The sequence below is a fragment of the Ovis canadensis genome, chromosome 15, assembly GCF_042477335.2.
Source record: "Ovis canadensis isolate MfBH-ARS-UI-01 breed Bighorn chromosome 15, ARS-UI_OviCan_v2, whole genome shotgun sequence".
In the NCBI taxonomy this organism is placed as follows: Eukaryota; Metazoa; Chordata; class Mammalia; order Artiodactyla; family Bovidae; genus Ovis; species Ovis canadensis.
Window position 1 is genome coordinate 51180662 of NC_091259.1, and position 26750 is coordinate 51207411.

General features: G+C 36.0%; 1 protein-coding gene across 1 annotated transcript; it reads left to right on the top strand.

The window, feature by feature from the left end:
- TMEM41B (transmembrane protein 41B) lies at positions 1–26750 on the top strand. The gene is made up of 7 exons (XM_069554424.1): positions 1–409; positions 12082–12199; positions 14326–14454; positions 20615–20708; positions 21344–21448; positions 22819–22957; positions 24401–26750. The coding sequence occupies exons 1-7, from the start codon at positions 289–291 to the stop codon at positions 24568–24570; spliced, it is 876 nt and encodes a 291-aa protein (XP_069410525.1). The 5' UTR covers positions 1–288; the 3' UTR covers positions 24571–26750.

The following is a 26750-nucleotide window of genomic DNA, read 5'->3' on the forward strand; positions in this document are numbered from 1 at the left end:
GAAGCAGAGTAGAGCAGCAAATGGGGCGGGCACCCTGACTTGTCTCGCGGTTACTGGGCGGGCGCGAGCGCGCGAGCCTTGGGGGCGGGGCGGGGCGGAGCCTAGCCCGAGTAGGCGCTGCAGATCTCAGCGTAGCGTCACTGCTCGCGGAGCTGAGGTCGTCTCAGGTGAGGTGGTCGACCCGGAAGTGGCTGTGCTGCGGCCCTCTGGGTGTTATAAGGATCCTGCAGCGGAGTTGTTAAGGGGGAGCGGCCTCACCCCGCTTCCTCCACCTACCCTGAAACAACCATGACGAAAGGCAGAGCGGTCGAAAGATCGCAAACGGCGGCACTCCATTCGACCCCTCCGGGGGACAAGGCAGCGGGGACGCGGGGTCCCTCGACGCCGGGCAGCACAGGCCACCTGAAAGGTGAGTAGACCTAGGAAACAGCGCGGGGCCTGGCCCAGAGGCGGAGGTGTGCCGGGAGGGGTTTAGGAGGAGAAAGGACCCCAGCGGGTACCGGGGATCTGCGGGTGAAAAGGGGGCATCCAGGAGCGGGAGCAGAGATATTGAAGGACCTCGGCTACGGCCACTGCCCGCCGTCCATAAGGCCAGACACCTAAATGGGGTGCGTTCCTAAATTTTTTTTTTTTCAGTTGAATTCAACGAAAAAAAGGAATGAAACGCTGGCTTGTTGATGCTCAGGGAGATTGTAATGTTGACAATATTAAAGCCAGGCAGAACTGGAAGGAACATTAGCATTCTTTGCTTTATTTTTTACAGATGAGGAAACTGAGGTCCAGAGTGGATATATAGCTTACACAAAGTCACAAAGCCAGATAAGTGAAGTAGTGGCTAAAAGCAAGGAGTTAACTGTTAATACGTCCAGATGCCACTTCCAGGTGGCAAGAACACTTGAGTTTGAGTCCCTCCTCTACCACTTATGACTTTGAACTTGTTATCCTTTAAAAGTTCAGTATCTGAGCTGTACAGTGGGGGATGTTGATAATAGTAATAATATCTACTTACAGTTGCTGCGTGGATTAAAGAAAATAATTCATCTAAAGGATTTAGAGTGATGTTTGTCTTATTTGAAGTGAAGGCTGAATAAATGTTAGTAATTACTATTATAGCTAAGATCTCTTATTCTTAAGGGTTTTTTTTTTTTTTTTTTTGCACTACTCCATCTTGGAATTTCTCAGGGCTTTAAATATTATTTTAAGGAAAAAAATATACCCAGAAACTAAATACTTTGATGCCATCTGAGCTAGAATTTTCAGCAGTTGAAGTGATTAAACTCTTTAAATGCTTTTAAAGCCCATTAACTTGGAGTTGTTGTTTAGTCGCTAAGTGGTGTCTGACTCTTTTGCAACCCCATGGACTGTAGCTCACCAGGCCCCTCTGTCCAGTAAATGTGGAGTGATTGTAGCAAATGGATGTCTCCATTTAGTTGTTAGTTTAGTTGTCTCAGTTAAGTTGTCTACAGCTCACACTGATGTGTTCCACCGCCAGTGATGGGTAAAGAGAGAATCTTTTAAGTGTCAAATCCCATGGACTGAGGAGCCTGGTAGGCTGCAGTCCATGGGGTCGCTGAGGGTTGGACATGACTGAGCTGACTTCACTTTCAGTTTTCACTTTCATGCATTGGAAAAGGAACTGGCAACCCACTCCAGTGTTCTTGCCTGGAGAATCCCAGGGACGGGGGAGCCTGGTGGGCTGCTGTCTTTGGGGTCGCATAGAGTCGGACACAACTGAAGTGACTTAGCAGCAGCAGCAGCAACATTGTTAACTATAATCAACAATAAAGTATTGCACACTTTAATGGAGATAATGTTTAACATTGAGCTGAATTTTTTTGAATCAAATTTAAAATATATGAAAAATTCAGAAAGTGTCTTGCAGAAAATGGTATTTTACTTTAAAATATTTTAAGATGCCTCCAGTCTGATTTGGGTCTTTCAGCTTTATATATTTGGATATTTTTCCACCTCATAGACATAGAGCCAAATAACTTCAAAAACCCAGAAATTAATTGTTTTCAAAGTATAAATACACTGTAAATGACAGGAATCTTCTTTTGAAGATGCTGTGATTGAGAGTGACAATAATCCAAGGGTTTTTTGAAAAAGTATTTACCAGATAAGTCATCCCTAAAGATTATCATTTGGTTTGGAATAGCAATTGATTGCTTTATTACTTTTTTTTTTTTTAACTTAAAGCTGTTTGGAAAATAAAAAATAAGACCTTGAAACCTCCAAAGCACTTTTACAATTGTTTATCTTATTTCACACATCCACCACAGTTATTTTTGTGATGCCGTCAAGAAACTACAAATCTGCTGGAAGACAGAGGGTAGAGATGTGAAGGTATGCCTTCATGGAGAAGTAGGGTTTGGATCAGTAGACCCGAGAGGGATTCTGGGCAGAGGAGACATTAGGCTTGAAAGTTAGTGTGAACCACTCATGTGTGGTTTTTTTTTTTTCATGTGTGTTTATAAAGAGATAAAATTGTCAGGAGTGGACTAGTTCTGTTGGGTGGTAGTAGGAGATAATGTTGGCCGTGGTCAAAATGATGTTAGTATAAAGGGCTTTAAGTCCTAGGCAAAGGATTTTTTTTTGATCTATCTGCTTATTAATGATTCTCAGGTTTTTCTTTTCCTCTGCCTCTCTTTTTCTTTTTAATTGGTGTTAGGAATTCTGTCTTTGTGTACAAGATTTTGTGGACCCGTTACATGATAGGGTGTAAGTTCCTTGCTGGTGGTAATTAGCTGGGCTTCCCTTGTAGCTCAGCTGGTAATTAGCCTCCAGTTAAAATAAATAAATTTAAATTAAAAAGAAAAAAAGAGTTTGCCTGCAATACAGGAGACCCTGATTCAGTTCCTGTGTTGGGAAGATCCCCTGGAGAAGGGATAGACAACCCACTCCAGTATTCTTGGGCTTCCCTTGTGGCTCAGCTGGTAAAAGAATCTACCTGCAATGCAGGAGACCTGAGTTTGATCCCTGAATTGGGAAGATCCCCTGGAGAAGGGAAAGGCTACCCACTCCAGTATTCTGGCCTGGAGAATTCCATGGACTTTATAGTCCATGGTGTCGCAAAGAGTCTGACAGGACTGAGTGACTTTCACTTTGACCTTGACTTGAGTCTGACATTTGAGTCTTATACACTGAAGACCACTGTGAGGATTTGAGCAGGGCAATAATACTGAAAGTCTAATTCTTGCATGATTAGAAAAGGTGAGACACAAGAGGTAATAATACTTAAGAGGCTCTTGACCTGCTCTTTGTGCAAGAATACATGGACCAGGTGTTTTATTTTGTTTTGTTTGCCCTGGCTGATCTTTTTTTACTAGCAAATCATCGAAGTTCCCCATTTTGATTTAAGAGAACTCTTAAGGCCACATTTTTCAATATATAGGTCATCCCTTTGTAAGCATTGTGAAATGAATTTGATAGGTAATCATGAGCCATTTAAAAAAATTGAAGGAAAAATAGAGTTCTTTGCATGTCGTAGGCTAAGTATTCTTTTAATTTTATTTTTCAGTCATATAGTTTTGTGTGTATCAGATCATGGTATAAAATACATTGCTTATTGTGGAATGCAGCCAAAAATGTTTGAGAAACACTGTCCTGAAGTTGGTTTTACTGCTCTTAGAAGACAGTATTGTTTGAACTTGGATAATAAAGTCCTTCTCAGATGCCTGTTCTAGGTTCTGCCTTGCTAATGTGGTTCAACAAATATCCTTTGAGCATCAGCTGTGAGCTAAGTACTAGCTTAGAGGAAGAAGAAGGAAGCTCTGATTAACTAAGAGTAAAATTGACAACTGGACATCAACCAAGGTATATTAATATGATGTGCTGATGTCAGACTCAACCCAAATATTATATATCAGGATTCTTTTGTTTATAATCAGTAGAGTACAATTGAAACCTTTACTGAAAGGAAGTTTATTGGTTCATATAACTAAAAAGTAGAGAGATTAAGTTGGATTCACTGGCTTTAGTCTGGAACCAATGGCTCAGTAATATCATCAGGATCAGATTTCTTTCATATCTTGTTTTGCTTACTTGATATCAGCTTTACTTAAGGTTGATTTCTCTTGAAGGTCCAGGTAAAGCTAAATGCTTCCTTGATAATTTTGAGCCTATTTTTCCTAGTATTACCAATAAAAGTCTAGTCACTCCGATTAGATTGCCTCAGATAAAATGCTTGTCCCTGAGCCTATCACTGTTGTCAGAGGGTAAGAATAACTTAATTGGCTCAGCCTGCTGTGTATTCGAACACCTAAACAAGGAAGTAGGAATGAGGCTAAGTCAGTTCTCCCAAAGACATGGATCTCTGTGATGGGTCACTCATGATTTTTCTATATTTGTGCTCACCCATCTTGGTATGGGAGTGAAAAAAGTGAGCTTGAAACACTGATTTCAGGTTAGATTAGCTATAAGGAAAGGTAAGGATTCTAAATCAAAGGTGTTGGATACACAGGCTGGGCATAGAAGGAAGAGAAGCGAGGAGCCCAACAGAAGGGAAAAAATAGAGGTGTTAAGCTCATGAAAGAACAGATGTGATCAATGAATGGCATGTTGAAGCTTAAAATGTTGAAGGTAGAGCAGTCTCAGGTGGTGTGAGAACTTTATCTCTGGAACTGGGTGGCCAAAGTTGAATAGAAATGAAAGTCTTAAGAATTTTGAGGCTGAGTAAATCTTCTAAATGGAGGTATCTTTTAGGATTATGAAGTTTACTTGAAGCTTGGTCTTAGTCTTTGCTGAATAGGGTGATAGCTTATGGTAAATGGTGTCCGGTTCGTGATCTCCGAAGAAGATTTAACTTCAGGACCAGGGACCAGTCTTAATCACTCAAGAGCTTTTGTGTAGCAGAGTTTTATTAAAGTATAAAAAGGGACAGAGAAAGCTTCTGACATAGACATCAGAAGGGGGACGGAGAGTGCTTCCTCCCGACTAACCCCGCTAGTTTTAGCAAGCTGTTTTATGTCTGTTAGAAAGCTATTAATCAGGTAAGACCCTCATGTTGAGAAAGATTGAGAGCAGGAGGAGAAGGGGATGACAGAGGATGAGATGGTTGGATGACATCATCGACTTGATGGACATGGGTTTGGGTGGACTCCGGGAGTTGGTGATGGACAGGGAGGCCTAGCATGCTGTGATTCATGGGGTCGCAAAGAGTCAAACACGACTGAGCAACTGAACTGAACTGAATCAGGTAAGAGAGACCTGAGGGAATTTCACCTACCCCTCTCCCATAATATGCATTTTTGAGATAGGATGGCACGAGGTGTGTCATCCCCCAGCTGTAAAACAATTGATATGAATACTGGTTTGTTGAACTATTATCAGCCCAAGGTTTGAGAAAAGGAAATTAAGTTAGTCCTAGGTGGAACCATTTTGAAGAAAGGCAAATTCCAAAGGAAATACATAGTTTCATTAACATAGCTTAAGAAAAACATTTCCACGGAGGGTGTTTCCTCCTGCTGCTTAAGGGAGAGAGAAAAAAAGTCTGACACTTAACAGTCTATTTCCTCCTTTTGGAGACCCCTTGCCTTCCTGCCTGTTATCTTCTTAAAGGGAAGGGCCTGAAAGTGGTTGATGATCGTGAATGAGCGTTGTGGGTTGAATGGTAGCAGGTACGCAGGGCACAAACATCAGAGAATGAGCTTTCATACAAAATGAGTGAAGTGAGTGAAGTCGCTCAGTCATGTCAGACTCTTTGCGACCCCATGGACTGTAGCCTACCAGGCTCCTCCCTCCATGGCATTCTCCAGGCAAGAGTACTGGAGTGGGTTGCCATTTCCTTCTCCAGGGGATCTTCCCAACCCAGGGATCGAACCCGGGTCTCCAGCATTCCACGCAGATGCTTTAACCTCTGAGCCACCAGGGAAGCAAACATGCTTCCTCTGTATGTATTTTTCAAGTTGTTAATTCTTTGTATTTTATAAAAAAAGTTATTTTAGTTTAAGTTTATACTAGATGAAACTACCATTTTTTATTATTAATACATAATTTTAAAGAATTTTAAGCTCTTGAAATAAAATTTACTTCCAGCAGTGTTATAATGGATTCTGGTAACCATAAAAAGACTTTTGTTAGAGTCCCTGTAAATTGTGTCTTCAGGAGAAATGGTTCTTTTGCTTCCTCCACGGTAGGATCATGTAGGTCTAGAAAACACTGAATGTCGAGAACTAGAGTACTAGAAGAGCAGTAGAGTGATTCCTGAGATCTTATAGATATAATACTTTCTGCTCTTCAAAAAGTGTTGATATAAAAGTAATAAGAAATAGAGAGCTACTCTACAGGGGCATCAAAGTTAAGTTTTGGTTTTTCAGGATGAATATAAGCATATTTGAAGTTAGAGAAAAGTTGCTTGTTAGTGGGAAGAGTTGAAGACATTCTGTGAAGAGTTAATTCTGAGAGCAAGATCTGGAAGTAAGTGTGCTGGCATTTAATGCAAAGATAAGGGGAAAGAGGCTAGGGGAGATCATTCAAGAATAGATCTTGAGATGGAGATTGGTAAGCTGTGGAGGCAGCCTTGCTGGTTGAGAATAGGAGAAAGTAGAATTAAAGGCTTGAAGAGACTTGAAGTAGTCTTTTTGGAGAGTACTGTAAAATGGTTATTGTTTACCAGTGATAACCTTAATTGAAGATAGAAAATCTTGAAGCCTATGAACTTGTCAGCCAAGAGAACACAGTGATCTTTCTCTCGCAGTACCTTTGGCCTGGGAGGAGGTTGGCAAATAGATAATGGGATAATTGAGAATGGGAATTAGTATAATGAAAGATTTGGAGGTTAATGAATATATAGAGCACTGTTGTTGGAAGCTCTAAATGCTAAATAACATGTGTCTAATGCAACCAGAAGGAGGAGGCATTATAATTATGTATGCTACACATTTAGATGTTGAATCATCATTAAAACAAGGTTTATGACTCTTGTTTTTTGACTGTGCCACAAGGCCTGTGGGATCTTAGTTCCCTTATCAGGGATCTGACCCAGGCCCCCGGCCGTGAAAGTGCAGAGTCCTAACCACTGGATTGCCAGGGAATTCCCAAGTTTATAGCTTTAATCTAGGTTCAGAACTAAATTAATTGCATGCTAGCTTCTGGATTTATTAGAACTGTACTCAGAAAGAATTATTGAATTGTAATAGGCAACATTTCCTACTGGCAAGTTTTGTGTGAAAGAATGGAGAGCTTTAAAGTTGACTGTCACTTAGTTTTATTGCATTATCAACTGTTTTCCTGTGTTTACATTGTGTTGAGTACAGTGCTTGAAAAAGCATTTCATTATAGAGAGTGAAAAAATAGGTATCGAGTTAAACCTGGAGGTTAATTTTGTTCAACAAATGTCTTACGTATTTCATCATCCAACTGTAAGGGAACAAGTAGCAATCAGAGAAGTGTGTACTCAAGAAGACTCAGGATAGTATTCTGTTCTTGTTGTTCAGTCATTAAGTCCTTCCCAACTCTTTGCCACCCCGTGGACCACAGCTCGACAGGCTCCCGTCCTGTCTCCTGGAGTTTGCTCAGATTCATGTCCATTGAGTTGGTGATGCATCTAACCGTCTCATCATCTGCCACCCCCTTCTGCTGTTGCCTTCAATCTTTCCCAGCATCAGGGTCTTTTCTAGTGAAATCAGGAGGCCAGAGTGTTCTGTAGTCCACTTAAATGTCTCACACCTTTCTCCCTTCAGACCCTTTACTTAAGACTGGTGAATTAATGATGGGGAGAAAAATATTATAGTTAAATTTTAGAGTTACTATGCAAAATGTCTTGTGTAATTTAAGGAGGACTGTCACCTATTGGATTCTTTACATATACTTTTAGCTCCAGGACAGGTTAGAGGACTGTAAACTTATCTTTTAATCAACTAAATTTCCACCTGTTCTGTGAATCTTGCCTTCCTCCAGCCCAGTAATCTTGATTTCCTTAATCTCAAACCCCATTTGTCCTATTCCTTGGAAATCTAGCTAATGGTGTTACCAGCTTCTTAGCATAGATTGGCCAAACATTTTGTACCATATAGATGCTCAGCAGATAGTCCTACGCAGCTCTACCTTTGTGTGCATTCCTTGCACAATAGAGATCCTGAGGAGATGTTCCCAGAAAGGAGGGGAAATCAACGTTTAGTCTTAGCTGTGATGCTGTATCCACAAGTATCTACCGGATGAAAAACTAAACAGAAACTAATAGTTTTAAAGATTTTAAAAGATGTCCATAATATTAAAATATTTATATCAGTCCTTTGTGTACTCTAGACCTGATTCTAGCAGGAAAGTAAGTGAAAAGTGAGGGCTGGGGCAAGTTAATTTCCTATCTTTAAGAAGTAATAGGACTCTGGAAAAATTATTCAGACCATTTATGTTATCATGTCTTTGCTTTGATGTCAGCCTATAGAAAACTATGTCCCCAAACTCAATACCTATATATTACCCTTGTTTCTTTTTTAGTAGAATACTTCTTTATTTTATAACATAAGAAACTAACCATTGTAGCCTTAAGAGTAGTTTATATTTCAGTAGGGTTCTTAGTTAGAAACTAAAACTACATTTTTCATATAATTGGTTTTAGTGCACTGATAGTTTTGTAACTTTTGGCTAATTACTCTTTTTCCTTTTAGATTGAGTAGATCTGATTTATTAGGAATCCTCAAGGTGTGCATTGAATTAGGTATCATAATCAGGACAAAAAAGTAATGGGAAATTACTTGTTTGTTATCATAAGATTCTGAAGAGACCTTTTCACTTTTGACCCACCTCAGATGTTTCAAGTCTTTGTTTAATTCTCTGTGTCGCAACAAAGCATGCATATAAATATGTGAGTTAATGGACTGGAGTATTAAGAGGCAGGCATGACTGTTTTATTATTTATTGCTTCCCAGGTAGCTCAAACAGTAAAGAATGTGCCCGCAATGTGGGAGACCCTGGTTCAATCCCTGGGTCAGGAAGATCCCGTGGAGAAGGGCACGTCAACCCACTCCAGTATTCTTGCCTGGAGAATCCCAGGCACATAGGAGCCTGGTGGGCTACAGTCCATGTCATTGCAAAGAGTTGGACACGACTGAGCGACTAACACACACATGCACGTGACTGCTTTATTACTCCATTCAAGATATCTTTTGTATTGTTTTATCATCCCTTTCTTTCCTGCAGTAAATTTTATAAGTGTGATGTGAACAGATAAGTTTCTATGTGTGACTTGGTTTTTGAAGTAAAGTCCTTTTTGAGATTAAGATGAAACAAAGTTAAAATGATAGAGGCTAGTTGGGAGGTTGGGCTGATTAGTGATACATTTAGACTATAGAAAATTGGAAAAGATTTAAAAAAAATTAGCTTTAGTGTCCACATACTAGAACTCAGTAAACCTAATATTGTCTTCTAGAAAGCATACTTTAATGAACCAATAGGAATAATTTATGTTTAGTATATTAAAGCACTAACCTATGCAGTTTTTTTCAGCAGAAATTATGAGTTGATTATAAATGGATATTACAGTGCTTTGGGAATATATTTAATACTTCACACTATCTCATTGCTTAAGACTTTTTAAAAATAGTGCAGTCTCCTCTGAGCCTCTGTTACTTAGCAAAAAATAGGAAGGATGGGCCAGATTTTTGCTTCTTTAATATACTGTCACCTGGGCATTTTATTAGAATACAGCTTCTAATTTAGTAGGTCTGGGATGGTAGCCTGAGAATCTATATTTCTAACAAACTCATTGATAGTGCTTAGTCATGTAGTTTATAGAACATACTGAACAGCAAGAGACTTCTATTGCTCTATGTTCAACATTGAATGTATTAAAATTCTAATAATTCAGATGTAACATATATAAAACTGACATAATGAGCTAAGGGATGAACTGAGTATAAAAAGTTAAAACTTTTTCCTTTCAAAGGAACAGGAGTCAGTTTAAACCAATAGAAATAAAAAGTGAGGTTTTTCTCTAAGAATATGAGACAGTCACTCTGGTATCCAGGAGCAAGAAATGAATTCTCACCAGCCTTCAAGGGAAATGGACAGTTAGAAATAAACAAGAAGGTTAGCTTCCTCTCCTGTCTCTACTGTCTGGGTTTCCATTTGAACCTGTCCTCTTGGATTTTCTGGTACACGTCTTTGGCTTGCCATGTCTTTTGACTGTGTCCTTTTGCTGTTTGACATTTTGGCCTCAAGATCCACCACACCTTGACAGTAGTATATCTCTTTTTCTTAGTTCATATTCTCAAGAGAAAATGTGGTCAATCGATAATGAATTGTTTCTCTTGGGTTAGCCAAAAAGTTTGTTTGGGTTTCTCCATACCATCTTAAGAAAAACCCAAACGACATTTTGGCCATCCCGATACTTGGGTCAGGTGTCCAGCCGTGGGCCAGTCAGCCTTGTGTGTTGGGTGGGTAGAGTGTTGACATCAGTGGTAATAGGGCCAATGAAATTAGCCCCTTTGTTAGGGGAAACTTGAGGAAGATGCTAGGCCTCAGAGAAGGGAGCAGTAGTGGAGTAGGCAGTGACACCTAATGCACCTTTATGAAGATTCCTAACCCTTATGGTAGAAAGTGAAGAAGAACTAAAAAGCTTCTTGATGAAAGTGAAAGAAGAGAGTGAAAAAGTTGGTTTAAAGCTCAACATTCAGAAAACTAAGATCATGTCATCCGGTCCCATCACTTCGTGGCGAATAGATGGGGAAACAGTGGCTCAGTTTATTTTTCTGGGCTCCAAAATCACTGCAGATGGTGATTGCAGCCATGAAATTAAAAGACGCTTACTCCTGGAAGGAAAGTTATGATCAACCTAGACAGCATATTACAAAGCAGAGACATTACTTTCCCAACAAAGGTCTGCCTTGTCAAGGCTGTGGTTTTTCCAGTAGTCCTGTATGGATGTGAGAGTTGGACTATAAAGAAAGCTGAGAGCCGAAGAATTGATGCTTTTGAACTGTGGTGTTGGAGAAGACTCTTGAGAGTCCCTTGGACAGCAAGGAGATCCAACCAGTCCATCCTAAAGGAAATCGGTACTGAATATTCATTGGAAGGACCGATGCTGAAGCTGAAACTTCAATAGTTTGGCCACCTGATGCGAAGAGCTGACTCATTTGAAAAGACGCTGATGCTGGGAAGGATTAGGGGAGGAGGAGAAGGGGACGACAGAGGATAAGATGGTTGGGTGGCATCACCAAATCAATAGGCATGGGTGGGTGGACTCCAGGAGTTGGTGATGGACAGAGAGGCCTGGCGTGCTGCGATTCATGGAGTCGCAAAGAGTCGGACACGACTGAGCGACTGAACTGAACTGAATTATAGTGTACGTGTTTGTGTCTTAGTCCCCTGAATGTCATCAGTGTATACATGGGATTATGGTAAATGTAGGTAATACAAATTGAGCCACCCTCCTGCCTCTTTCCCAGTGAGGACTATAAGGTATCCCCACCTCCTCACTATTGATTGCTTGCAGTAAAAACACCCTGCTCATTCTTCTGCTTCTAGTATCCTGGCTCTCACATCATACGGTCATCTTCCATAAGATTTTTTTTTTTTTAAGATAACACTAAGATTTCCTTATTGGAGAACACATATTCTCCCATTCTTGGAGTCACAGACAGAGTCACCCAAAACATCTAGGCTTCAGCTCTATTCTGAAGCCCTTGATATAAACAGAAAGTGTAACATTTCACCAGTTGCATTAGTCAATCTCCAGGTTCTTTCTTATGACAGTTGAAGTAACTGCTACATTAGCTCATTTTTCCTATGAAGCCATTCTGCCTATGCTGTCAGCTCCCAATGTAGATACATAAAATTCCAAGTCAGTGATAGCGTTTAGAGCAATGCCCTTTTTTCCCCTTTAGCTTATCTACAAATCAGTGCTACAAATTCTGCTATTCTGTTTTTTCATGCTTTTAAAATGCATATATCAGTGAGAAGAACTACAGCCAGTTCATAAAACATCAAATATGGAAGTACTTAAAATTTTATGTTACAGTGTTTTGGGCAAAAGTGTAAACAGTTTCTCGGGAGGAAAATCTTTCAGGAAATTATTTACTGGCTCCGAATACTCTCTTCCTTTATATTTATCTTAATTACAACTTTTTTTTCCCCTTTCAGAGAAAGCCTGTGCAGAAGCTGGCTCAGCAAGAATGTCACTTCTTATACTGGTGTCCATTTTCTTGGCTGCAGCTTTTGTTATGTTTTTGGTATATAAAAATTTTCCTCAGCTTAGTGAGTAAGTATTCTAAAAAAAATATGTATAGAAAATGTCTATAAGGCATTAAAGTGGATTAAAAGTTTAACTAATTTTAAGTAACGGAACTGTCATAATGATTATATATCAGCTCTCATGGTTAGTAGCAAGTTCATATTGACACTGTCTTTAAATACTTCTTTCCAAATATGTCTCTTGATTTTCTGTGCCTGGTTTTTCTAGCTCTTCTCCTCTAAGGCATCTTTCTAATGGCTTTCAAGCAATTTTGGAAAATAAACCACATTAATTTATTGTATTTTAATTTTTTTAATGCTAGTAGTGACCAAGTAAATTTATCTTGCAGTCTAGAATAGAAATTGACCTGCAGTTTGAGAAATACTAATGTTCTTTTTCTCTGCTTTTTCCCTTTTTCCACTGTTGTTTTCTCTTTTCCTACTTTTCCTTGTGATCAGTTTCTGTCTGCTTCTATTCAGTCCATTTACTTCCCTACCGCATCTCTGTCTACTGGCTCTTTTTCTGTTCCCTGTTTTATAGAAATGATAAGGCTTGAATAAGTACTTTTTGCTGTGAAATGCACCTTATAAAAAGACTTGTCTATTTGTATACAGCCACAGTTCCTTAGCAAAAACCTTGAGAGTGAGATGTATTTCAGAATTTAGAGCTTTTCTATTTTGGAAAGATAACATGGAATAAATACTGTATATTATGTAGTATCTCCAGCAGGGTCTGGGGCAGTACCCCATAATAAAATACATAGAAAAACTTATATCATAAAAGACTACAAATAACTTTATATACATGTGGATCAATTTTTGCTGACAAGCTACAAAGAACTTTTGGTTTTCAGTGCTTTTTGAATTTCAGGTAAAAGATTATAGACCTGAGGCATATTTTATGAGGGTGAAATATCTCTGGGTTATTTAACCACAATAATAACACCCTTGGGTAATCATAGATTATGTGAGAGACTACTAAAAAGTAAATAGTTAGACTTTCAACCAGGGCCAGCTTGGTGTGGTAATGGATAACTGTGAAATGTGATTTCAGGGTATCAGTAAGTTCCTGTTTGCTGTTGATTTCTTTCATTAACACTTCCTTATATTTGAAATTTTATAGTTGAACATGTTTATTTTTAATACTTTTAATTTCTTACATAAATGAAAATGCCTTCGGAAGGATGGCATGTCATTTCATTAATATTAGTATCGTTCAGTTTTAGATCCTTTTTCATTTTTATCAAAGGAGTAAGAAATTAAGAACTGACTGAAAGAGGGAAAGAATATAATATAGAGTGTAATTTAAGATTGTTTGCTTCCAATCTGCTGTAAGTATTATAACACTTTTATATAATAATGTGCTTTATAAATCTTCTATATTCTGCTTATTATTTCTGTGTGTGTATATGTATGAGATGTATGCATCTCCCCATAAAGTTTAGCTTTTAAACTTATAGAGAAAAACCCTTTTTAGTTTACCTGCTATTTTTATAGCTTTTGAGAGCTATTTTGAGAGCTATTTTGAGAGCTTTCTACCATTGTTCTGCAAGATTAAATATTTTCATGTAAACAAATGGGCACAATATATCTTAAACACAAAGGTCATTATTTGGGGCTTTTATAAATAGAACATTCAGTTCCAAACAAGGCACCAAATGTAAAGTAAAATTAATAGAAAGTAACAGATGTTTAAGTTTTTATCTGAACTTTAAGCTGGGATACTTAAAAGATATGAACTGTAAATTCATTGAAATTTATATTTAATTTTGGTTGTAATTAATTATTTACTGTAGCTTATCATGATAATTACCCAAAATGATGTTTAGTATGTTTTAAATATGCTAACGTCAGTGGTTCATTTCTTAGTTCAAAATTTACTCCAGTGTTTGAGCAAATGCTTTTAACCTTTAATTTGGGTCATCCTGAATTTTCATATGAATTATATGTCTCATAAAACTATATTAAAGCATTAAAAAGCAAATGATATATAGACTTTGAAGTTAAATTTTGTGACTTTATACTTAGCATGTTACAGATCAAGGCATCAAAATCATTTTGGATAAAACTTCATGTTTTGAACTTGACTTTGATATGAATTGTCTTGGCAAATTTCTATTTAAAATTTTTTTCACTTTAATTTTATTTCTTTAGAGAAGAAAGAATGAATATGAAGGTTCCCAGAGATATGGATGATGCCAAGGCTCTAGGAAAAGTTTTATCCAAATATAAGGACACCTTTTATGTACAAGTACTTGTAGCTTATTTTGCTACATATATTTTGTATCCTTTTAACTGAAAAATGTTTTTTAGTTTTGTTTAAGAAAAAGGTTTTGAAAGATCTGCTGCTCAGTTATAACTTTTTCCTTTTAAAAATTGCTAACGCAGTATAACATTAAAATATTGAAAAATGAGAATGAAAAAATTCTCATTTTAATCTTGTCTATTCAACTCAGTTGTCATTTCTGAATATTTACCTGTTTTTCTGTTTTCTGCTTATTTCACTTATCATAAACTTTTTTCTTTCCTTTGTATTATATAAGATAGTCACTTTATTTAGGATTATTAGTTAATCGATGGTCTTAATTTAAATAATAATTTTGTATAATAATAATAGTTACCATACCATAATTTTTAAAAATTCTCTTAGATTTGAAGTTATAGTTTGTATTTAATTTTTTGCTTTTGTAGATACTATGCTATGAATCATTTGTTCATGATTTTTTTCTTCCATTTAATGGTTCTCTGTAAAAAAAATCTTAACAGGATAATTAGTCATGTAAAAGATATGACTTTTTTTATAGTTCTCAGTATGTATTCCTTTGTTTTATATAGAAATATAATTTAACTAGGCAGGAAAATAGCTTTATTCTTTCTACATATTTTCAAACTACCTGTGCAACTGGTGATTAGCCTTCCAGTTTGTGGATGTTAGTTTCTAATTTTTGTATCTTTTATTCTAGTCCCATGTATTTTCCCTATCTTCTTGGGTAATGAAAGACATTAACTCTTAATGTTTGCTTTCCATTTCATCACTTATTTGTGAAAACCAGAGTGTTAGGCTTGTAGGTTATTTTACATTTATAAACTTTAGCCATAAAATTAAATATTTTCCCCAAAGAAGAAACAAATTTGATTCATCCCTTTCATTTGGCTTTTATAAGGTTTTTGTGAACAAGACATATAGTTTCTATTGACTTTGGAAAATCATCTTTTCTGTCCAATTTGCCCCCTAGCTTTGGGAAGGATTCATGGCTGAAGGATAAAAGGGATCCCCACCCATATGGCAAATCAGCCAGATAGCATAAGTGAATCTGATCGTCTATGGGAGAACAAATGTTATAGCCTAGTTGTCTTTAATATTCATAGCAAATTAGTAGAAAAGAATAAAATGCCTTGTAGAAAGTGAATTGAAAATATAGGAATAGGTTTGTTACTATAAATACATTTGATAAAAATAAATCATTGGTTAATATTGTCAGTTCAGGTTTTATAGCATATGGTTAACTATTTGCTTAATAATTAATTGTAATGATTCTGCATTGTTTTAGATTTTATAGGATAATGTGTTAATTCCATATTTTCTTACAATTTTCTATTTATTTTACACTTTGGAATCTTAAGCTCTGGGTGTTAAAAAGATGCTTTTTAAAATTCACTGTACAAGAGAAGACTTATCTTAGGGTATATAAGGCATATAATTAATAGTACAGTGCTGATTAATAGAAGTATAATGTGAACCACATGCAGTTTTAAAATTTTTTAGTTAGCACATTAGGGAAAGTAACAATTTTTAAAAATTTATTTATTATAATGATATCAGCATATTCTTCTCTTTTTTTGGCCAGACAGCATGTGGGAATCTTAGTTTCCCAACCAGATATCAAATCTGTGTCCCCTGCATTGGAAGCATAGTGTCTTAATCAATGGACCCCCAGAGAAGTCCCCAATAAAATAATCTTAATATATTTTAGTTGAACTGAAATGTCAAAAATATCATTTCAAAATGTAACCACATAAAAATTATTAATATTTCACATTTTTTTGGTACCAAGTCTTTGAAATGTGTATATTTCACACTCATAAGACATCTCAGTTCAGACCAGGCACACTTTAATGTCTCGTCTCCACAGCACATATGCCTAGTAGCCATTGTATTCAGTAGCTCTTTCATTGGTCTTACCTAATTCAAACTCATATATCCGTTACTTTTTATGTTATAGTCACTAATTTTAACTTAGATTTCATCCATTTAGCCAGTTTTTTTTTTTTAAGTACTAATTATATGCTAAATACAGTCTAGTTTAAGTGTTCAAAGGCAAAAACAGCTGTTTCCATCTGGAATAATGAGAATTATGGGTAGAGATATAGTACAGTCATTCTAGACACAGCAAATCTAGAGCAAGGCTTATAAGCACAGGGCATGGTAAGGAAGTGATCAGTAGTCCAGTTTTGTTGGTGTATAGGAAGTGAGAAGGGGAGGATTTGAGAAATAAGTTTAGAAAGATAGGCTGGATATTGCACTCAGATTGTTGAGGACTTTGAGTACTAGGCTAAGGAATTTAGAATATTTGGTATTGGGTAGTCATTGAGGACTTTTGAGCTGTGGATAGCAATAGGAAGGATAGCTTTAAAAACTAATAAGACTGTTTACCTATGGGGGGAGACAGAGATGAAACAGTGATGGAAGTGGAACTTCCCCCAGTGTATTCATTGTGTAAAGTTGACTTTAGAACCAAATAAATAATTTCATACAGGTATAAAACCAACTAAATCAAAATGAAAAAAGAAGAATCGTAAAAACCTAAAGTACCCTCACACCCATTAAGATGGCTACTAATCAAAAAAAACAAACAAAAATCCCAGAAAGTCACAAGTGTTGGTGAGGATATGAAGAAATTGAAACCCTGTGCACTGTTGATGGGAGTGTAAAACAGTGTGAAAAACTGTTCTATGAAAGCTACTATGAAAAACAATATGATGTTACCTCAAAAAATTAAAAACGAGATTCAGCAGTCCCATTTCTGAGTATATACCTGAAAAATTGAAAGCAGGGTCTCAAGAGATATTTGTATACTCATGTTCATAGCAGCATTATTCATAATAGCCAAAAAATGGAAGCGACTCAAGTGTCCTTTAATCAATGAATGGATAAACAAAGTTTGCTATGTACATGCAATGGAATATTATCAGCTTTAAAAAGGAAGGAAATTTTGAAACATGTTACAACATAGATTCCACTCACATGAAAAGTGGGCTTCCCTGGGGGCTCAGATGGTAAAGAATCCACCTACAGTGTGGGAGACCTGGGTTCAATCCCTGGGTTGGGAAGATCCCCTGGAGGAGGGCATGGCAACCCACTCCAGTATTCTTACTTGGAGAATCCCCATGGACAGAGGATCCTGGCGGGCTGCAGTCCATGGGGTTGCAAAGAGTCAGACACAACTGAGTGACTAGGCATACACATAAGAGTAGCCCAGTTCATAGAGACTGAAAGTAAAAGGATGGTTGTCAGGGGGATGGGGGAGGAAGGAATGGGGCATGTTACTTAGTGGGTATAGAGTTTCAGTTTTGCAGGATGAGTTCTGGAGATTGCTTTCACAACAGTGTGAAAGTACTTAATGCTAGTGAACCATACATTAAAAATGGTTAAGATGGTAAATTTTATGTTCAATATATTTTAACAAAATAAAAAATCTAAAGCAAAATGAAATAAATTTAATAATATATTGAGTTGATACGGATTTAGCTATCAAGAGGAATTAGTTATTTCCTTGAAAAAACTAATTTGATTATGTGTCCCTTCTGGGATAAATCTTAAGGACAAAAAAAATTTGAAAGAAATCTTAAACTCTTTTCAGTTGTATTCTGAAATTTTAAAATATGTAATACTAATGATTTCCTGCATTGCAGGTGAATTCTTTAGTGTCTGAGCCACCAGGAAAGCCCATGTATATGCACACATACATATTTATTTGTGTATATATATATATTAATATGTATGGAAATAGCTAGTTTTGCTATGGTATTAAGAACCAAGATTTTTCAGTGTTAGAGAAAAAAATACACAGTCTATACAGAGCTGGGAAATTAAGGTCAAATTATGTCGCTGTGCAGAGCAAATGGCTTTGTTACTACAAGATAAATGACAGAGGAACAATATATATAAATACACATATGTATAGCTGATTCACTCTCCTGTGCAGCAGAAACTAATGCAGCATTGTAAAGGAACTGCATGCATGCGCGCTCAGTCGCTTAATCGTGTCCAACTCTTTGAGACCCTATGCACTATAACCTGTCCATTGGATGTCCAGGCAAGAATACTGCAGTGGGTTGCCACTTCCTCCTCCAGGAGATCTTATAGACCCAGGGATCATACCCATGTTTCCTGCATTGGCATGCAGATTTTTTACTACTGAGCCACTGGGGAAACCCCTCTAAATCAGGTGTATGCCAACAAAAATTAATTTTAAAAAATGACAGAGGAACATATTTAACCACCCTAAGGAAACAATAGGCAAAATTCAAAAAGTGGTAAATTCTACAAATGACCTAATGTCTTCAATCAATAAACTGCAAGGGGAAAAAAAAAATCTGTATTTATTTGCTAATAGTGAGCAAATACCATGTGTGGACCCCTTTCATTCCTGATTTGAACAAACCAGCTGTCAAAAAAAAAAAAAGGCATGTGGGAATTGTGAACACACTAAATAGCTACTTAGACCAATTGGAAGTTATAGTTCATTTCTGACAATGGTGTTATTGTGTTAAGAAAAGAAATCCTTATCTTTTAAAGGTATTAAAGTAATTGTAATGGTATGTCTGGGATTTGCTTCAGTCTAATTGCGTGTAAGGGATACAGAGAAAGCAAGATTGGTTGTACGTTAATTGTTAAAACTGTTTATGGGTATATAGGGCATCATAGTACTAGTTTCTCATCTTTCGTATGTGTTTGAGACTGTCCGTTAAAAGATTCTGAAGAGCTCTGAAATAAATAAGTGTAATTTTTAAACTTTTTAGTGGAGGTATCTAATAGACAGCTGGGAAATTTGAGAGTGGTAAGAGAATTCAATGTTATAGATACATATGACCATATACTTGAAGCCATGTGTGGGTCCATATACGTGGAAATAACTGAATTTATCAAAAGTGAGAGGAGATTGGCTAATAATCTCCAGATTTGAGGGTGAGGAGAAGAAAAAAGCTAGAGAAGGAATGATCTGTAATATCGAAAAATACAGTTCACTGGAGGTGAGTTTCACATTAAAGGATATCTAATCTGCTGCTGCTGCTGCTGCTGCTCCTGCTGCGAAGTCGCTTCAGTTGTGTCCAGACTCTGTGGGACCCCATAGACCTGGGATTTTCCAGGCAAGAGTACTGGAATGCGGTGCCATTGCCTTCTCCAAATCTTATGCAGGAATTACTAAAAAAATTCTTACTGAGAAAAAGTCATTACTTTCAGCCAGAAGGAGGTTTCAGTAGAGTGGCGGATGGGTAAGCCAGGTGGCAAGGGACATGGAGAGAATCTAAGGCAGTGAAGATGAGAGAGGCAATAGCTGGATAGGATACCTTGCTCAAAGAAAAAGCCCAGGTTTTCTTTAGTTTATAGGCATCTGAGCGGTTTTATGCAGGAGGAATCTGTCAAAGAGCAAGAAGTTAAAGATAAAGAACCCAGGAAGAAGGAGATTGAAACAAAACCAAGAGTAAAGTGCAAGCTAGAGGGAACAAACAGGTTGAGTGAAGATACAAATTTTAAAGTACAGAGATGTTGAAGGAGTTCATTCTTTCTGACTTGTAAGTAAATCATGCTATGGTTGATGCAGAGGTCCAGGCCCAAACTAGGAACCAGAGAAGTAAAAAAAAGATCTTATTTAAAAATAAGATTTGTTTGTGACTTTACTCACTTTTGTAATCTTTGTCCTTTTTGTAATGAGTAGTAAGTTGAGGTAAATGTCCACACATTGAATTAGGCATAGTAAATCTTCTGTGTACCTGTGTGTTTACAGAAATCATGTTTCCTAAAAGTATTTGAGAGTAAAAATCCAGTGTATTAGAGAAGTATATTATTTACAAGGTTACTTAAGACCTTTTCTGTTCTCTTTTTCTTTTTTTCTGTGTCCCTGTTCCCCTAAAGTGCCTAGTTCTCTGTCCGGTACGCATTCGGCGTTTGTCTTGTTTTTTTCTTAGTAATGCACTCTAATTAGCATTGATTTCTGATAATGTTAGTAAATTGTAAGCTTCAAGTTACAGGTATCACAACTGAGTAATCATGTATTTTTTAAACTTTGGGTGTAATTTCACTTAATTTTTTAATATTGAAATATGGATATAATCTTATTAACATATAACTTCTGCATTGATGCTTTTTTTCTGGATTGTTGGATTTGTGGTTTAAAAATCCATTTAATTATGTTTTAATCCTTAACTTAGAAGTTAACAGCTTGCAAACATTTGCTATTCCGGGCTCTATATTTCTCAGTATACTCTCAGGGTTTCTTTATCCCTTTCCACTAGCCTTATTTCTTGTTTGTTTGGTAAGTATTTAAAATGAAATTGGGAGGCTAGAAAAAAATGACTTTAAATAGAATGATTGGAATGATGATGGCATTCTAGTCTCTGGAAGCATAAACTTAATTAGTTTTAAGAGGTGTTTAATGTTAAAGTAATATTTGTCCCTCCATAAGGAGATGTTATAGTTTATTTCCTTTCTAGAACAGCGATATCACAGACTTAATTGCATTTATAGGCTCTGTTCTAGCCTTTGCTTCCAGTACTGTTTTGTAATTCAAACAGTCCAAGAATGTTGTTAGTGGGCACAAGGAGTTAAGTCCCAAGGCTGGGGGTGGTGTTTTCAAGCATAGCAATTGAAAACATATTGGCTCTTGAGGTTTTATTCATAGGCTAATGGCTAATGTGAACTATTTGGATATAGTCTCCAAGTTTAATCACAAGTTCCAGTTTGTTTTAGCTGGTCTCATTTTAGTTATAATTTGGTGAGAGAAAGGACTGGATTAGATGGGTTCTTGCTCTCTGCATAAGAGGTGTTATGCAAAGTAACCTCCCTGTACCCCAAAAGAAAGAAACTAGTTGAGTTTTGCCTTAGATGAATATATCCATGTGAGTAAGATGGAAACGTACAAAATGCTTATGAGTTTTTGTTATTTTCTAGTGTTCTGGACTCGGTGCCTCATTCTGCTATATGCTCTCCTATTTAGTTGGGAGGCCAGTTGTATATAAATACCTAACAGAAAAAGCAGTAAAATGGTCACAGCAGGTAAACATGTATTTTTAAATTATTTGATGTGATTCTTTGGCTACTTGGGAGGTCAATGTATAATATCTACATAAATGAACTGACTCAGGGCTTTGATAAAAATAATCTTTTGGCCAAAATAAAATTAAGTGGTAGGCAAATAATGAATGTTAAGAATTTCAGATATGAAGTTTTTGTGTCTATAACAGTAAATTCGTTATTCCTAGTAAGTTTAGTCAAAGCAGAAAAATCAAAGTGTCAGTGTTAAGGCATCCATGTATTTAAACACCTCGCTTGCTTACGTTGATGCAGGATGCTGTCAGTGGGTCTCTGAAAAGCTTGTATCAGCCAACTCCTTTAATGCATTTCATCAGTGGGAAGAACTGTTATCTTCTGTTAGGATCTCTGCAAAGACTACCACTGATAAATATTGATATAAACACTACTACACAGGAAAGTCTAACATGGTGTTTTTAAGAAAAAAAGCGGAAGAAACAGATTATTAAATCAGAGAAATTTTGGATATTTACCCCTTTGTTTTATAGGTTAGGAAATTAAGAGAAATTAAGCATTTTGCCCCAAATCAGAATTATTTATATAGCAAGATCTAGGAGGTATAAACTGCATTCAGTGGTTCTGTTTAATCAGCTGAATGTTTCATTTGCTTATTTAATCTCATTTATCAATGATGAATGAATTCATTCATGTGAAGTAAATTGTAATAACAAAGATTATCTGAATTTTTTAAAAAAGTGGAGGCTAGGTTTACTGATGTACTATGCTAAGTTAAGTTTAAGTTTAAGTCACTCAGCTGTGTCCGATTCTTGGCGACCCCATGGGTTGTAGCCCACCAGGCTCCTCCGTCCATGGAATTCTCCAGGCAAGAATACTGGAGTGGGTTGCCATTTCCTTCTCCAGGGGATCTTCCCGACCCAGGGATCGAACCCAGGTCTCCCATATTAGAGGCAGACGCTTTAACCTCTGAGCTACCAGGGAAGCCGTACTATACTAGCCCTTCCTTTATAGGAAGTTAAAGGCATTAAAAAGTTGACCATTGGATATCTTCTATGTAGTTATAAATTTAATTTTGCCTTTTTAGGTTTAAAATGTTGTTGAGCCATATTATCTAGGCTGATGTAGAACGTCTTTAATAGTGTAATATTATGCTGTAAGCACTATCATAAAAACTTTCATCTGATGTTATTTAGCTCTGATAATGAGCATTTGATGAATAGTTCATTGTCATTTTCAAATTCCTTTTTTGATCGTTTCTGTTGGGTAAATGCTGAGCTATCAGGGATAAGAATTTGAAATAAGGTATTTTTATAATAAGCAATTTATTTTCAGGATTGGATTTGTCTTCATCCTAATTTGTTTCTTTCTTGTCACAGGTTGAACGTCACAGAGAACATCTCATTAACTACATTATATTTTTGAGAATAACACCATTTCTGCCTAATTGGTTTATTAATATTACATCTCCTGTGATAAATGTGCCCTTGAAAGTTTTCTTTATTGGCACTTTTCTAGGTAAGGCCAAGGCCTCTCGTTCTTCTGATCCCATAAGTGTAATATTATTTTACAAAATCCAAAAGTACCCCACTAAGATTTTTTTCCCACTTTTATGGAGAACCTGCCAAGAATTTTATCTTTGTCTATGAATTCATGCATGTTACAGAACTCATTGTGTACATGTCTTGCTGTGTCCAACTGGGGTAGGTTTATGTAACTGGTGGTCACAGAGCCTGGTCTATGTAAATTGATGTTCAGAAATGTTTGTTGGATTGTGTTGATTTAAATCTTTTTTGTTACTTTTTAAAAATAAGAGCACTGTCTGTTGGATATTCTTTTAGTCATACAGGATTATGCAGGACTTCTTAACTCCATTCTCTCCCTCAGTGGAGAGAAAAAATATGAAAGTGCCTCTTTTGAGTACTTTCTCCTTTGTCTTCTAATCAGGTATTTAAATAATGAACTTTAATTTTCAATAAAGAATTGATCCTATCTTTCTTTTTATTGACATAGTACTCATTATGGGCATTACCAAAAGTATAGGGGAAATAAGGACCAACAAAAAGATTCTTGCTTTCGAGGACCTAACACCTAATTTTGAAATTAATCAGTGGATGTAAAAGATTCATTTATATGTTTTGTGAATTCTTGTGTTCTTTTACTAAGAATATTATGTGTTTCTTTTAAATTTAAGTTGAATTGTTTAGATATCAACAAAATGAGCAGATTCCTCAAGTGTTGTGTATTACATTAAACCTTTAAGTTAATACTTAATTTTTTATTGCTACTTTTAGAAGAATTCAAAGACAAAGCTGAAAGTCTTAGCAGGTTCCCCATAAAAGTGGCAGAAATATCTTAGTGGGGGTACTTTTGCATTTTGTAAAATAATATTACATTTGTGGGATCAGAAGAGAGAGTTTTTGTACTGTCTCTTTATTTTACAGATGAAATACCTAGAGATAAAATTAACTTCAGCTTTGGCTAAAGTAATTTTTCCAGTTCTGAGTATTTCCTACCACTCATTTTTATATTAAATGTACTCTGTCAAGAGTGAATGAAAATTTACTCAATCTTATTTTCAATGATGGAGGTTTTTTCCCCAGATTTTTAAATTATAATTCTTAGATGAACATCCTTGAGACCAGATCTTTGCTTATATACATTAGTATCTCCTAAAGTTGAAATTAGTGGATCATAACACATTCTTTGTTTAAGTCTGTTGATAAGTTTTGTAAAATTATTTTCTGGAAACTTTGCTTGGGTTTTTTAATTCAATATCCTGAAGAGGTGATTATGAAAAATTCTTTATATGGAAATAAACTTGAGGGGCTTTAAATTAAATTAAAAGTTTAAAACATGTAAGTCACTGTATTCTTACAAGAAATTTTATACACACAGAATTTTTAATTTTTCACAAGAATTGATTGTTTTTTTAATGTATGTTTTTACTTTTCATTTTAGGTGTTGCACCCCCCTCTTTTGTAGCAATTAAAGCAGGAACAACACTATACCAGCTTACAACAGCAGGGGAAGCTGTTTCCTGGAACTCAGTATTTGTTCTAATGATTTTGGCTCTTCTTTCTATTCTGCCAGCCATCTTCCAGAAAAAACTAAAGCAGAAATTTGAGTGAATAATCCTCTGGGTTTTAATTTAACCATCATCATCATCATCATCTCAGGATTGGCAGGTTTATGTGTTACAATCACCTCTTCAGTAATTGGAACAGGAGTTCGTAAATAAAACTTATCAGATGGTTAAAATATTGCATTTAAGTGGCAAAGGAGAGAAGAAAGTAAGAGTGGAAATTGGTATACCATGAAAAGTGCTGTCAGTAGTTACAATAGACATCTCCTAAATTACTATTCCAAGACTATAGGTATTAAACATAGCAGGATAGTAGGAAATTCTTGACCCAGCTGGTTAATTCAATTTAATATGTTTCATGAGCTTGCCATAAATAGTTACCCTTGACTCGATAATTTAATATTTTTCTCTCTGTTCAGTACTATAGCTAAAATAGGAAAAGCAAATACAAAGTTCAAAAACAAAGATACAGTATTGCTGTTCTGACTAATGTCAAGCCTTTTTTGAGAGCATAAACTTGAAAACTGAAGCTCAAAAGAGATTTACATTTTCTTCCTCTTTTTACCTTTGAGATAATAGACTTGTTTAGAAGTTGCATCTTCAGTGGACTACTGAATTTGGAAAAGATATCAAGTTATGTCTATTTGGTGAACTTTATTTTTACCTTCTGTTCTAGATTATCATGGATCAGTCTGAAATTTAAAATTCTGACCAGTCTGTTTTCATCTTTTTTCTAGTTTTCAAAATACTTACACTGTGCATATACAAAATTCTAATTATATGATAATTGTATCATATTGGTGTTGATAATTTATATTCAGATAATATTTTATTACATGGTTCCCCTTTACTATCTCAAAAGGGAATCGAAAAAGCAAACATTCAAAGTATGCAGTTTTTAGATGTTAGATTAATTATATTAATATTTTGAAACAAAAGCAGTGGCAGTATAACACTTAAGTGGTTGAACATAGTTTATTTGTTCCAATGACTGTAAAATTTATCACATTTATTTATTAATCTGGTCATTAAAGTATGTATTATGTAATTATCCTTTTTATGCATGATACATAAGAATGCCTTGTTTCATTTCTCTATTGATGGCTTTGTTGTTTGGGGCTGCTTTTGATTAATGCAGTTTCCCTATTGAGGGTTTTTACTTTTTCTATCTCAAAGTAAAATTAAATTCTCATATGGTAACTACTATATATAAATAGTCCTGGAAAAACCAAACGGCTTTTTGCTGCTTGCTTAATGGTAATACCCTCGATTCCTTGATTCTAAGACATGAAGTACTCTGTCAGTTTTACCTTCACCCAAGACTGTCATGTTGAAAAGTACTTTAGCTGTGGAAGAAATCCTTGTATGTTTTTATTGTGACAGGTATGATCAGCCTCCAAGCCTGTTTCTACTGTATAATGTGGACTGATTATTTTTTCTATCACAGTATTAACAAATGGATTTATTGTAAATACAAAGAAAATATATTCATTAATATACTATTCCTCTGTCATCTGGCCTTTTGTGTGAAATTATTTATTGTTATTTCTAGCAACATTTTCTTCCTTTCTTATTGACCAGAGACTGATAAAGCTTTTGTTATTTTTACAAGCAAACTTAAAACATAGCCTTTTGGGACAAAGCTCACTAAATATTACTGTATAAAATGTAATTGAGTAAATTTTTATCAGACTTTTAAAGATAAAAATAAGAGTATGGACTCAGGAGCAGCCTGTTTACTCCATTATGTATATATACTTACTCTATTCTCAGAGTATTTTCCTTATTCTTAGCATTGATCTTTTCTCTTTCCTAATTGTTTTTTCTGTAGCTGTCACTTAAGGTGGGGTATATTTTCTTCTCCCAAGAGAATATCCAGTCTTTCCACATTCATCATCATTGACTGTCAAGAAAGAGCCTTCTGCAGGCTGTACCCTAAATGCAGTTGATGGCTGGTATTCATGGATTCAGACTTGGCCTGATGCCAGATGTAGATTCAAGCTTCAACCACATCTTGAAGACAGTTGCATAGTAATAAGCACCAGAGAGCATGTGAATAGTGAGGAGGCCAGCAAACTAACTAGGGAAGCTGACTTAGTGAGATTGCTCCTTCTTAGTTAATGGTCTCTGTCTGGAAGTCTATTAATTTTGAGTGTAATTAACTTTGAGTGTAATAAATGTAAATTAAAATGTAAGAAGAATAAATTGTACTGAAAAACCCTCAAA

Excerpts from the sequence above, each read along its gene's own strand:
- TMEM41B (XM_069554424.1), top strand. The coding sequence starts at position 289 with ATGACGAAAGGCAGAGCGGTCGAAAGATCGCAAACGGCGGCACTCCAT. Across the intron at positions 14,455-20,614 it reads TATTTTGCTACATATATTTT|CTTGCAAACATTTGCTATTC; the intron begins GTATCCTTTTAA and ends AGAAGTTAACAG. Across the intron at positions 22,958-24,400 it reads CTTTATTGGCACTTTTCTAG|GTGTTGCACCCCCCTCTTTT; the intron begins GTAAGGCCAAGG and ends TTTTCATTTTAG.